The sequence below is a fragment of the Lygodium microphyllum genome, chromosome 13 (assembly GCF_053477565.2).
Source record: "Lygodium microphyllum isolate KBCC chromosome 13, Lygodium_microphyllum_v1.1.10, whole genome shotgun sequence".
NCBI classification, from domain to species: domain Eukaryota; kingdom Viridiplantae; phylum Streptophyta; class Polypodiopsida; order Schizaeales; family Lygodiaceae; genus Lygodium; species Lygodium microphyllum.
The window spans coordinates 125,855,906-125,868,936 of NC_141147.1; the positions used below are offsets into that span (position 1 = coordinate 125,855,906).

General features: G+C 39.6%; 1 protein-coding gene across 1 annotated transcript in view; it reads left to right on the forward strand.

Annotated features, from left to right (window-relative positions):
• The first annotated feature begins 9,626 nt into the window (after positions 1-9,626).
• LOC148027179 (WD-40 repeat family protein / beige-like protein) overlaps positions 9,627-13,031 on the forward strand; it is a 116,419-nt gene continuing 113,014 nt past the window's right edge. Inside the window, exon 1 of the mRNA XM_087691728.1 lies at positions 9,627-12,791. Coding sequence (XP_087547854.1) covers positions 10,148-12,791 — 2,644 coding nt within the window. The 5' untranslated portion in view covers positions 9,627-10,147. The remainder of the gene's footprint in view (positions 12,792-13,031) is intronic.

Consider the following 13,031-nt stretch of genomic DNA (forward strand, 5'->3'; position numbering starts at 1 on the left):
TAAAAATAAAGACTTTTTGTTATCTTCAAACAAAATGCCTTGCGAGATAAGCTAGCTAAAAATAGAGTGAAACTCATTCAAATGAGTAAATATAGGGGTGCCCTCCTTTATGCAAAGGTCCACAAGCTTCTTCAACCAATACAATTGAGATGAAGAACATACTTGTCATAAATACCACATATCTTCTTCCATAATGTTGGGGTAGAGGCACTTATGCCTATGTTGCCCTATATTTACTTCACATAGTATAATTGCACACCTATACACTACATATGGTAGTCTCCCATCACTGTTACTTTATTCTTTATTCTTTTAATGACTATTGAATAAGGGAAGGTTGACGATCACACATTGTGACTATTGGAGTTCCCACATATGGTGTCTCTCTCTCTTACTCTCTTGCTCCATCTACCATAGCTCTTACTTTATTCTTGCTTTCGCTTATGTGCTTCCACTTGGGCTCTACCTTTCAACTAGTATCAGAGCCAAGCATTCAAGGAGCTTCTTTATCCTTTGCTTTAGCCCGATTTCAAAGCTTCAGCTTAAGGTTTCATGTTCCAGCTTGTTGGCTTGTTGAGGAGCTTCCCATGGTTTAGTTAAGCCTTGTTAAGTACTTATTGAGCTAAGGGATAGCTATTTTATCCATTTTGAGTGGATACAGAGCATGTTATAGAAGTTGTGGACAGTAATGGTAGCTTGACAACACTATCATATTTTGGCCATAACTTTGGCTTATACGATATCAAATTCTTGCATTCTATAGGTAAAAACGAAGAGCGATAAGAGCTATAAATCTATACACTCATAGAGTTGATTTTGTGCAATTTTTTGTGCTCTATATCACACAAGATAAAACATTTTTTATTTAGATAGTAAATAATAATTTCCATACTGCGTGTTTGATGCTTCAAGGATGCTATTTGGTGCTCATGGGGTATGGTTATGCTTTTGGGATGCTATTTGGATTGTTTAGAGCTTCATTAGCTCAGTTTTGCAAAGGTTTCCTACTGTTATATCAGTTTGGATAGCAAGAATACCATAGTGAGCTTCATGTTTTGAATACTTGTTGTGCTTGCATGGTATTTCATGTATGCTACATGTCTACAGTGATGTCCATTATTGATGTATGAGCTTGGATATGGTTATGATATTATTTGGCACTTGGATTTGAGCTATGTTTGATGTACTTAGGCTTTGATCAATTGCTTTGATATTTTATACTTCCTTATTACAAATATTGAATCTTCATTTGACAATTATAATCTCGGATGTATTTATGACGAGCTTGGGCTTGGGCTTCCTGGATACTTTGATGTATATGTCTTAAACTTTGCTTTCCCACTTTGCATTCTGAATTCACTTCTAGTGGGAGACACTTATACTTACTTGGAGGAGATTTGCTATTTGAGACAGTGGGATTTTTGGTTCATGTATATACTCTCTTGTATGATATCAAATGCAGCTACCTCCACTTGTGGGCTGATTTCGTTATGTATGCTTTGGATATCAGTACTTACCCCTGTGATCAATAGTTTATCAATTATGTATATGCTTATGGGATGTATGGCTTACTGACAAATTGAGTTTGTGATAGTCATTGGTATTGGTGGCCTATGCTTAGTCACTACTAGTTGCATTCTTTGTATCCCAATTGGTAATTGAATATCCCTAGCAATAGGAGCTTGCTTTCATAGCTATTTGCATGTAGTTGGATTGACATATATAACTATCTTTATTTTAGCATTACTATCTTTATAGTTTTTTAGAATTGTCTTAGAGAGTAGATATTGTACTTTACAATCTATTGCTTGTAGTTGGTGGATAACTCTATATGTTGGTATTCCCTCCTGTTTTGGCTAAATTATGGGGGCTAATTTGCAATTGTTTATAGTAGCCTATTCTATTAGCCTTTACATTGATATACTATCATTATAGCCAATTGTTCAAATGATAGTGCTATTTTTAATATTGAAAATCTTGATGGCACAAACTTCACTTGGAAGATGCAAATATGGTAGGTATTGATTCAAAAGAAGCAGGTTAGGCCTTTGAAAACCAAGAGTATAAAGCTCAAAGACATTAATAAAAATACTTGGGATGAGTTGGATGAGCTATCTAAATCCACTATTATACTGTGATTGTCAAAGCAGGTGTGTTTCAATGCCATGGCACCTGAGGATAATGCTTGGAAATTATGGGAGAATATATGCAATCTTTATGACAAGCAAAGTCCTTCTTTATAAATGTATTGGTGGCTGAAACAGCTCATGGTCCTTTGCATGAAGTAAGAGACTGTTGTGTCTGCACATTTGAATTAGTTTCATTCGATTTTCAACCAGTTGACTTCATAGGCCATTGAGTTTAAGGATAATCTTCCTTCCTTGTTATTACTTGTGACACTTTCTGAATCATGGGGCACTTTTCCTACTGCCATGTGTACTAATATGCCTAAGGATGGTTTGAAACTCTAGGATGTTGAGGGTGCCTTACAAAGGATATAAACAAAAAGAATATGGAGGCAGACCATACTTTCTCTCTTCCCCTCTTTAATTCTCATCTATCTCTTCTCACCAACTCCTATCTTCATTATCATCACCTACCCACACACACACACACATATATATATATATATATAGAGAGAGAGAGAGAGAGCCATTCAATTCAACACTACATTCAACCCCGCTAGCTACAATGACAATCTCAGCACTAATCTAGCTTAGCAAGTTAGCTTGTCATCAACATGGCAATCTCAGCATAGCTACAACTCCCACCATATTTGATGCTATGACCTCCTAATCAATAGCTTTAGTTCCAATTATTACCATCACATCATACTCTGCTCCACGTGCAGCCTATTCAATGGCAGCCATTCAATTTAATAGCCATCACTAGGCAATTTTGATGGCCTTATAACTACACCATCCACGTCAACTAGCAAGTCAACATTCTCGAGAGCCGTGGGTGAAGTGCATAGTCAACGACGTCTATCTCGGTAGAATCAACATCTATCTCGGTGGCTTTGTCAAGGCTTAACGATCAAAATGATGTTAGCTGTTAGATATAAGCTTTTTAGCTTATATTTTAGTCGAGCTATTATAACATTAATACTCTTCAATCCCCCATTCACACCCCACAAGGCCTCTTGAGCCCTATCTAAGTGCTTGTTTACACATGATTTCACACATCCATCACCTTTTGTATCATCGGTAACTTATGCACACACACAATAATGGGAATCTTTGAATTGACCAACACATAGCAGTGACTTGATTGACTATCAGTATCACTACTTATCTATGGGCCTATCATTGATTCATTTAAGTATTTCTCTCCATTTCCTAATCCTTATCCACATCATAGCCTTCTCTATTATCTTATCCTCGTGAGATAACATCATGCAACACATATGTTCCATGCTTGTATCCTCGTTAAGTCCATTGTTCACTCTCTCTTGTCAACTAGTGGAATACATAGAAAATTCTTTGATGGACCACCCCTATCCTCTACCAAACAAAGGCCCCTCATATCCACATCTCTCTCGTGGCTCTTCCCTTTTGTACTCTCATGCTTTCAGCTCATCAATCCTAGCATGTTCTAGCTCTTGTGGTCACTCTCAATACTATAATGTTTGTCATCCATGTCAATCTTTCCTCTTACATCCTGAAAATAGAGGACTCTATCTCAATTGGAACAATAGTTGAAGAAGGGGATGCCCTTCGTACCTTACATCTTAAGGCCCAAGAAGGCATTGTCCATGACCTCTCTATTGAATTGTATTCTTCAACACATTTGGACAATACTTTAGTGGCAACAAGATGGAAAAACCTTGTCACTCTCTCAGCTAACAACATGGATATGCCTACTGTTCCTCATCAACTCTTATTGGATATTTCTACCAACCTTCAAGGTCACTCCCTCATCAGGTACATTGCTTTTGCTTCTCTTATATCTCTATGTTCTATCCTATTTCCTTACATTTGTCACTCAACATCTAATCTTTATCTAAACTCTGCTTCAATCTCAAGATCACTTCTTGATCCTTATCCCACACTCTCTCTATGGGCTCAATATCCTCATATTCTAATGGTCACACACACACTCCACTTCACCTGTGTGCCACTGTCTCTTGAACAAACGTAATTGCACACACTCTTGGCTTCCTCCTACACATTTGGGATTCTCAAAATGTTTCCAAGTGCACATAAAAATCCTATCTCCTTGAGTTTCTCATTTTCACATCACTATCTCTCAATGTGCAATCCTAAATCCATACACATGATATTATCCTACTATCACATTCCATCCACGCTATATTTATTTATGACCCATCAATCCCAATCTGTCAAATCATCATTTCTTTCCATCCTATCATATCCTACCTTCCTCTTGCAATCATCTTGCTCTAATTGTATACCCAAATCTCAATCATTATTCTACGTTACATGGCAACAACCTCATCAACAATCACAAGTACTCTCTCTTCCAAATTTTTATCAATATCATCATGAAATGGTCTATCTATTGCATTACCCAAATCATCATCTACAAATTGTATATTTCTCAAACTAGACAACTATTTTGGCCTTCCAAAGGAGGGGAAAAGAAAGGATAAAGTAAAAGAAATACTTGTGCACATTTGCACAAACTACTTCATATGGATAAAAGAGCACACTAACAATAAGTATGCTATTATTGAAGATGTGATACTCAACTCTTAGATTCCTCTCACATACAATATGCTTGAAATTGCTCATCAATCACTTGCTATTTTACACTTCCGTATTCATCAACAACCTCTTCCCAAAGATCACAAGAATCTTATCAATCTCTATTCGACTATGGTATCTAGTGACATTGGGATTATACTTCCATCTACAAACATGCTCTCACCATTATTTTACTCCACAACTATCAAGCTCCGATTGAAATACATCATCTATCTACATGATGAGCCCAAAGTCTATCACAAAGCAAACTATGGCGATCGGCTCTTTATCAAGGTATCCATCAACCAAAGCACAAAGAACTTCATCATCAACTTACACCACTTAAATCATTTTAAGCAAAGATTGATGTATATCTTCTACAACAATAAGGATAAGGTCTCGTGCTATAGTCATCATTGTAGTCTTACTTCTCTTGTAGCCAAAATGATTGGCATAAAGTCATTGTACTGCAAAAGAAAATCCTATTTTCTTTTGAGAAGGGAGGAAGAATGTTAGAAAATATTGTTAATATTTTCTAGAGAGAGGGAATGTTAGAATATTAGAATGTACTTATATGAACATGTACTTAGAGAATATCTAGGAATACAATATCTAGATATTTAGGAGAACTGGATAAGATGGATCTAGAACACATGGAGGATACTTTACTAAGAGAAGCTACCATATCCACACCTTTATTGTATATATGTGTGTACTCTCACCTATTCCAATGCAAGGATGTAAGCAAGCGTACATTACAAGTGTATGGTTCCTTCTCCATCTCCTTGTCTCATTATCTCTCTCTTTCTCTCATCATCACTCTCGCTATAAAACTTGCTAGATTTGGGCCTTCAATAGCTATAGTTGATGCCATTTGGCTTGTGAATATCAATGATACCATTATTATTAGAATCACCATCCATAATGAGACCAAGTAAATGCATGGGAGGGAAAAATAGGTTGATGTAATAACCTATAAATCAACCCCAAATCCACTACAAGATCAAGTTGAAAACAAGCGGTCTTGACCAAGTAATGGGGTGTCCACAAACTCAATGCAAAAGACAGTCAAATGGAGATGATTGCTCACATAAATAATACAATAAACTACAATTATAGCATGCTGAAGATGAAGTATTATAGTAAGAAATTGATGACAATGAGGGGCAATCGCTAATACAAGACAAAGTGTAACTGCCAGGGAATAACTGTGATGATTGGGAGTGAGTGAATATGTGATTGGCACGAAGAACTATCGAAGAATCAATGTATCAAACTAAGATGTATCCCATAGGCATAACCATTATTCATAGAGTAGATCTCACAAGGATCAGATGAGACCCCAACTAAAGGCACAACTAATTGAGCAATGTAATGGAAGCTCAATACATAGCTCGACGCGACAAAGATAGGTGCTAGCCCAAATACCTTAAGGATAGCTGGAAAAGCTCGAACCGGGTAAAAGATAGATTGACGAAGGCTTAAGAGAGGTCTTCCTTTTATAGATTAAAAAGGTAGTCTAGTCAGTATGTTTGACTATATTATGAATCTTCTCTAATCAAACGGTGAATATTTCAAGGAATATTTCTTTTACCATCTAGGGGTCACTTTTGTGGCCCTTGAACCCCAAAATAGGGGTCCCTAATAACTCCCACACACCCACAACTCAATGTATTGTGCCTCAAGTTGATAACATCATAACTACTCTATCTAACCCAAAGGTATGGAGCAGAAGCAAGAGCTATGGTGGAAGGAGTAAGAGCAAGAGAAAGAGAGGCACAAGATGAGGGAACTCCAACTATCACATATGTGATCGACCTTCCCTTTATTCAAATGTTACTAAAAGAATAAAGAATGAAGTAACAGTGATGGGCACCTATCACCTCTAGTATACATGTGTGTGGGTAACTAATATACAATGTGAGTACTGTCAATGTAACTAATACATGCACGGGTAGGTACAAGTGCTTTTACCCTAACACGTGGGAACTCCAAAATCACAATGTGTGACCTGTATTCCCTTATTCTATTACCATTTAAATAATAAAGAATAAAGTGATAGTGATGGGTGTCCACCACCTACAGTGTTTAGGTATGTGGATACACTGTACATAGTAAATATAGGGCGACTAATACACGTGCACCTTTACCCCCAAAATAGGGGAGAAGATCTCATCAAAGTCAACTCCTTTTTCTTGTTTAAAACCCTTACCAAACATGCATTGTATATTGGCTTAGGGCAATCAGGGATGCTCTTCAACTCATACACCCACTTGCATGGTAATGCATGTTTACCATCTAGCAAGGGAAACCAAATCCCATGTATGATTTTTCTGCAGTGAGTCAAACTCAGATTGCATGGCCCTCTCCTAAGAGTGACTATCACCTCTATGCATAACATTCTCTATCACCTTGACATAATGCATAGAGGACTCAAAACAATGAGGAGGATACGAGGCTCTAATAGAGCATCTCAAAGTCGGTTGTGGGGCATAGTATCTATCTTCTTTGTCTAACATCATGATCTTGCACAAACATAAAGATTTTGGGCTTAAATGCCTTAGAGATATATTCATCTCCATTGACAAATCACAAGTGTTTTAACCTTTGTGTAGACTAGTTCTTGGCCATAGCAAGAGAAAAGTGGGTAGCACCTCTGATTTCTACTTGATGGGATAGGCCCAACCCTTCTGCAAATAATCATTGATAAATGTGACAAAAAAATTTGTACCACCTAATGATTGACAAGGCATGGGACTACAAATATCTGAATGTACAAGAGTCAATGGCTCAGCCATGTGTGTAGAACCAAATTTTTATGCAAGCCATGAGTCTACCTGCCATATAAACAATGATCACACGAGTCAAAACATGAGTAGTCAAGAGGTAGTAAATACTACAAATGAGTGAGGACTTTCATTCGTTTAAGGGACATATGTCTAAGATGATGATACTAAAGAGATACATGTGGAAGATCGATCATAGCCAAAACATGATCAATAGATCTAGACACGAGCAAGGGACACATACTGCCAACCTTGGTACCTTTAGCAAAAATGAGGTTGCCATGTGTAATCTTCCATGTAGAATCACCAAATGAGATATGCTACCTATCATCATTCAATTGGCTAGCTGAGATAAGGCTTTTAGTCAAACCTAGGACATGACATACATTGTGTAGCACAAATGGAGCGCCGGTATCAATTTGCGACTAGTCTCACATCGCCTGTGTCAACAATGCTGCATATGTGATCATCACCCGATCTAATTGAACTTGTAACAGTGCGATAAGTATAAAACCAATGATGATGTGGGATAACATGGAAGGAAGCCCCTAAATCAAGAAGCCAACATTGAGAGTAAGTAGATTGAATATCAAGCAACTGAGTGGCAACAAGTGAAGGAGCATCAAAGCATATAATCATTTGAGCTGTACTCAAAGGTATTTATCTCTTCTATTTTAACATTAGACTTAGGGACAATGCTTCGATTACATCAGAAGACTTGGCATTATCGTGCACTTTTCCCTTTGCCTTTTCACACCGATCATTACACATCTTATGGCATTGTGGCCTTATGTGACCCTATTGCCTATAATAATGACAAGTGAGAGAGAACTTAGAACCACAAGACTTAGACTTGCTCTTTGGGCTATGAGTTTGTACCATGATTATTATTCTGTTTTCCATCATGTCTACCTCTGACTCTAAGTGTTTGAGAAGTGCAGGCCACATCAATATTCTTCTTGTTCACTTCTTATGTAAGCAAAGCTCCCTCTACATTAGAGCATTTAAATCCATCTTTGAAAAATCATTCAGGTACACCAATATATTTGACCCACTATTCAGAATGGGTATAATTGACATGAAAACTTTGCCCCTTAAGTATTGTTTACATCACTATTCGATGTACAGTCATCTCTGTGGCACACTCACATACATGAGCGTAGGCGCATTGCATGGTGGTGGCAGATTGATCAATTTCAATGGTAACGTTTGGGATATCATATCATGCACATTTTTAACAAGTTATTATGTATGTACACTTCAACATAATTATATTATAACATAAATTATAAATGTAGTATTGATATATGTATTTATCTTTTTTATGTACATTTTGTATTTACAAATAAATTGTTAAAATGCTATAATGAGAGAGAGAGAGAGAGAGAGAGAGAGAGAGAGAGAGAGAGAGAGAGAGAGAGAGAGAGAGAGAGAGAGAGAGAGAGAGAGAGTGAGTGTGTGTGTGTGTGTGTGTGTGTGAAGTATGAAACATAAAAAGTGAATTGTAACTTTTATTAAAACCAATGTGAAGCATTGAAAATTATCTTGTTGTGAAGTGTCGGGAGAATCTAGGCATGGAGTGGTTAGTTGTAAATTAAGTAACAAATTTTAATACTTTTTAAACTTATATATGTATATTATTTCAATGGTTCTCTCTCTTTCAATAGCTAATTTTAGTATTAGAACTTGGTATTCTATACAAAGGGTATCAAAGTCTCTTAGTTAGAAATAATTGTAGCAAAGCAAAGTGCCCTAATGGTTAATAACACCAAGGTAAACGCATAGACTTGAAGCACTAGGAGAAACTAGATGCAAATTCTGGTACACAACTTACAAAGAAGAAAGAAAAGCTTCCAGTGGCTACACTCCGACTCCGGGGGGTCCACACCCATGCCATAACTGGTGCAGGAAAACTAAAGAAAGGCATTAGGGAAACGTATCATGGGGGCTAAATATTTTTCTTTGATGGGCCCGTGTGTGGTGGCGGGTCGTGCTCGCATCTGTGGATTTCCCAAGGGACTGTATTTAGAAGCGTCGGCAAACCCCTTCACCTGCCGTGAAACCACCACTGGCCTGGTTGGGAATGCGTTAAAAGGTACTTTGAATTCGCGGTTATCTGCTTCCTCGACCGCGAAACCACTTTCGAAGAGTCTTCTTTTGGACCATTTTTTTCCCCCTTTCGCCTTCGTCAATTTATCCGCCTGCATCGTCGCCCGCCATAGCCAGATCTTCAAGCTTCCTTAAAGAGGCTTTCGCCTTACAGTCAGATCTTCGGACGTCTCATTGTCCTTGCTCTCTCTCCCTCTCTCTCTCACACACACACACACACACTTCTTTCTTTTTCGCGTATGCGTTGATTAGCTTCTTCATCGCGCCAGATCTTTTACCTCACTTGCTTGATCTTTGCACCCCGGCTTCTTCTCTATACAATCCCATTTTTGGTTATTACTTCCGATAAGAAGGTTCTTAATCCTGACAGGTTGGAGGGAACATATTTTGGCGTTTGAGCAAAGGCTTTATTGCAGCAGTAGTAGTCATAGTTCCTCCGAATATTGAGGTTTGTGCTCGTGGTGAATTCTGCCTTGTTTCCAGCTCTACTGATTTAGCATCATACACGAACATACATTTGAGCTTTGCATGAGATGACATAGAATAATGGCGTCTCCCGAGAGCGAAATTCAAAACGGGCGCAAGCAGGAGTTGCCATGTCTCTCCGGCGAAGTTCCGAGTACGAGAGGCATGTCCGTGTTGGAAAATGATATTGAAACAGAGGTTCGGAATGCAGTGTCTCTAAAGGGGCGCCAATTTCCTGCTGGTATTTCAAATGATACTTTAGATAGGCACACAGAGATCACAAGCACTTCAACTAGTCCACACTATGATATGATCGGAAGGGAAAATGATGCGGACTACGGAGCAGAAGAGGGAGATCTTGGCGCTGCACACAACGCCGATTACGAGGCCTTTATGACCGAGGCAACGGAGGATGGTATTACATCCTACAGAAAATCAGTTGAATCTTCAAAAGCATGGCAGTATGATAAAAGTTCAGACAGTGGTGGTATGGAGAACAGCCAGCCAATGATCACACGAATTACTGATGAGAGGGCAAGTAGCACTCCATCTAAGGACTTTTCGCTTTCGCACTGGCCTGAGTCGGCCACTGAGGATCCTGTCAACATGATTAGTGTGTCCAGGAGTGCAGAAGCTGATGAATGTACTTCCAGGGCAGAGGCTTTGAACGTTTCAAAGGTTGCCACTGAAGAGGATGATGATGAAAGTTCTTTGAACAAGTCACAGTTTGCATCACGTTATACTGTTTTCCCAGCAGAGCAGATCACTTGGGATGCTCCTACCAGATCAGATTGGTCGGGGGAGGAAGTACAGGCATCTTCGTTGGTCAACCAGGCTCCTCAAGTACAAGACGGTCAGTTTGAACAGGTTTCTTTACAGGATCCTCAAGATCAAACTTCTCCTATTAGATCAGGGAGCTCTTTGCTAGAAAAGATTGGTCTGGGCTCTTTTGGACATTTAGATAAAACACCTGGTTTGGCGGCTAATAACTTTGTGACTCCTGCTTCTGTGGCCCCAAAGTTTTCAACTGATGACAATGAAAACTTCACAGCAGCCAGTGGTCCTGGTTTCGAGGAATCAATTCGAAGTCCAGGCTCACAAAAGTCCAGTCCCAAAAGCTTTTCATCGCTCAACACCTCTTCCTTTTCTGTTGATGAAGGAAGCTCCTTCTCTTCACCAGTCAGTTCACCCCTGTTAAAAAGAGGGAAGGCTGTTCTTCCAAACGCTTCACCTGAGCTTATGAGGTTGATTGATTCAGCAATCCAACAGTCTGATCCAAGTAGTCTACAAAAGTTGAAGAGTGTTGTAGCTGAGGAAACCCTGCACACCTATGAGGACGGAGTATCATTTAACACCTCAAACATAGTTGTGGATGTGTTGTTGGCCAAGATGGGAGTTCCTGAAGCACGGCGCGAGGACAAAGATACTACTGCTCCGAGGATGATGCTAAGTGTTGGAGCTGCTTTAGTAGCTGGAGAGCTTATTCCGTGGCTTCCTTCTCAAGAATGCTCTCAGGGCGATGTGGATCCAAGGACGAGAATGGTGAAGGGCTTAGCCACTGTTTTGAAGGCTTGCACAAGAAACAGGGCCATGTGCTCTGCTGCAGGTCTTCTCAAGGTTCTTCTTGCAGCTTGTCGAACCATTTTCTCCTCCAGTTCTAACCCTGAGCCAGGAACCGCAGGTGCATGGAATGCTTCCCCACTGTTTGACATATTGGCTGTGTTGGGTTCACATTGCCTCACTGTGCAAAATCTTCAGGACTGGCTTCATACAGTAACCGAGAACATTCCTGTGTGTCGAGCACTTGACGTTGCTTTCACATTGGAGAGGGCCTTGGCAGGTGAAGAAACCAAAGGTCCTTCCCATACATTTGAATTTGATGGAGAAAGTTCAGGGTTGCTTGGACCGGGAGAAAGCCGATGGCCTTTTGTTAATGGGTATGCGTTTGCAACATGGCTCTACATTGAGTCATTTGCTGACACAGTACACACTGCAGCTACAGCAGCAGCTATTGCTGCCGCAGCTGTTGCAAAATCAGGAAAATCCTCTGCCATGTCAGCAGCAGCTGCTGCCAGTGCCCTTGCAGGGGAAGGAACCGTACATATGCCAAGGCTTTTCAGTTTCCTCTCAGCAGATAATCAAGGGGTTGAGGCATACTTTCATGGTCAGTTTCTTGTTGTGGAGATTGCAAGTTCAAAGGGGAAAAAGGCCTCGCTACACTTCACTTATAGCTTTAAACCTCGGCGTTGGTACTTCATTGGGCTGGAGCATTCCTATCGGCAAAGCCTTTTAGGAAAGGCTGAAAGTGAGGTCAAGCTTTACGTTGATGGATGCCTTTATGAATCACGACCCTTTGAATTTCCAAGAGTATCAAAGCCATTGGCTTTTTGTTGCATTGGTACAAATCCTCCACCTACAATGGCTGGTCTTCAAAGGCGTCGACGCCAGTGCCCCTTATTTGCTGAAATGGGTCCTGTGTACATTTTCAAAGAACCCATTGGAGAAGACAAAATGGGACGGTTGGCAGCTCGAGGTGGTGATACTGTTCCTTCTTTTGGATCAGGTGCAGGGATGCCTAGTTTCTCAACCAATGAACTAGTAAGGGAAGCAGCAGAAGAAGCAATTGCTCTAGATCTGGATTTAGGACCTTGTTTGCACCTATTATATCATCCAAAACTCTTAGTTGGTCGTACATGCCCAGATGCTTCTCCTGCAGGTGCAGCAGGTAAAATCTGGAGTTGTTGAGAGGAACAATGATAGAAATACAGCTATTAAGGCTGATTACACTTATAGGATAATCAGCTCTGCAGGGGAGTTTGAAATCAAGCACCTCCTTTAGAAATTGATAGTTAACTTTCCAGTTCAGGTATCATTTCTAGTGGTGTAATAATCAACGAACTAGAGTACAGGAAAGTTTGCAATAAGCATTACTCTTAGAAATTAATAATTAACTTTCCAGTTCAGC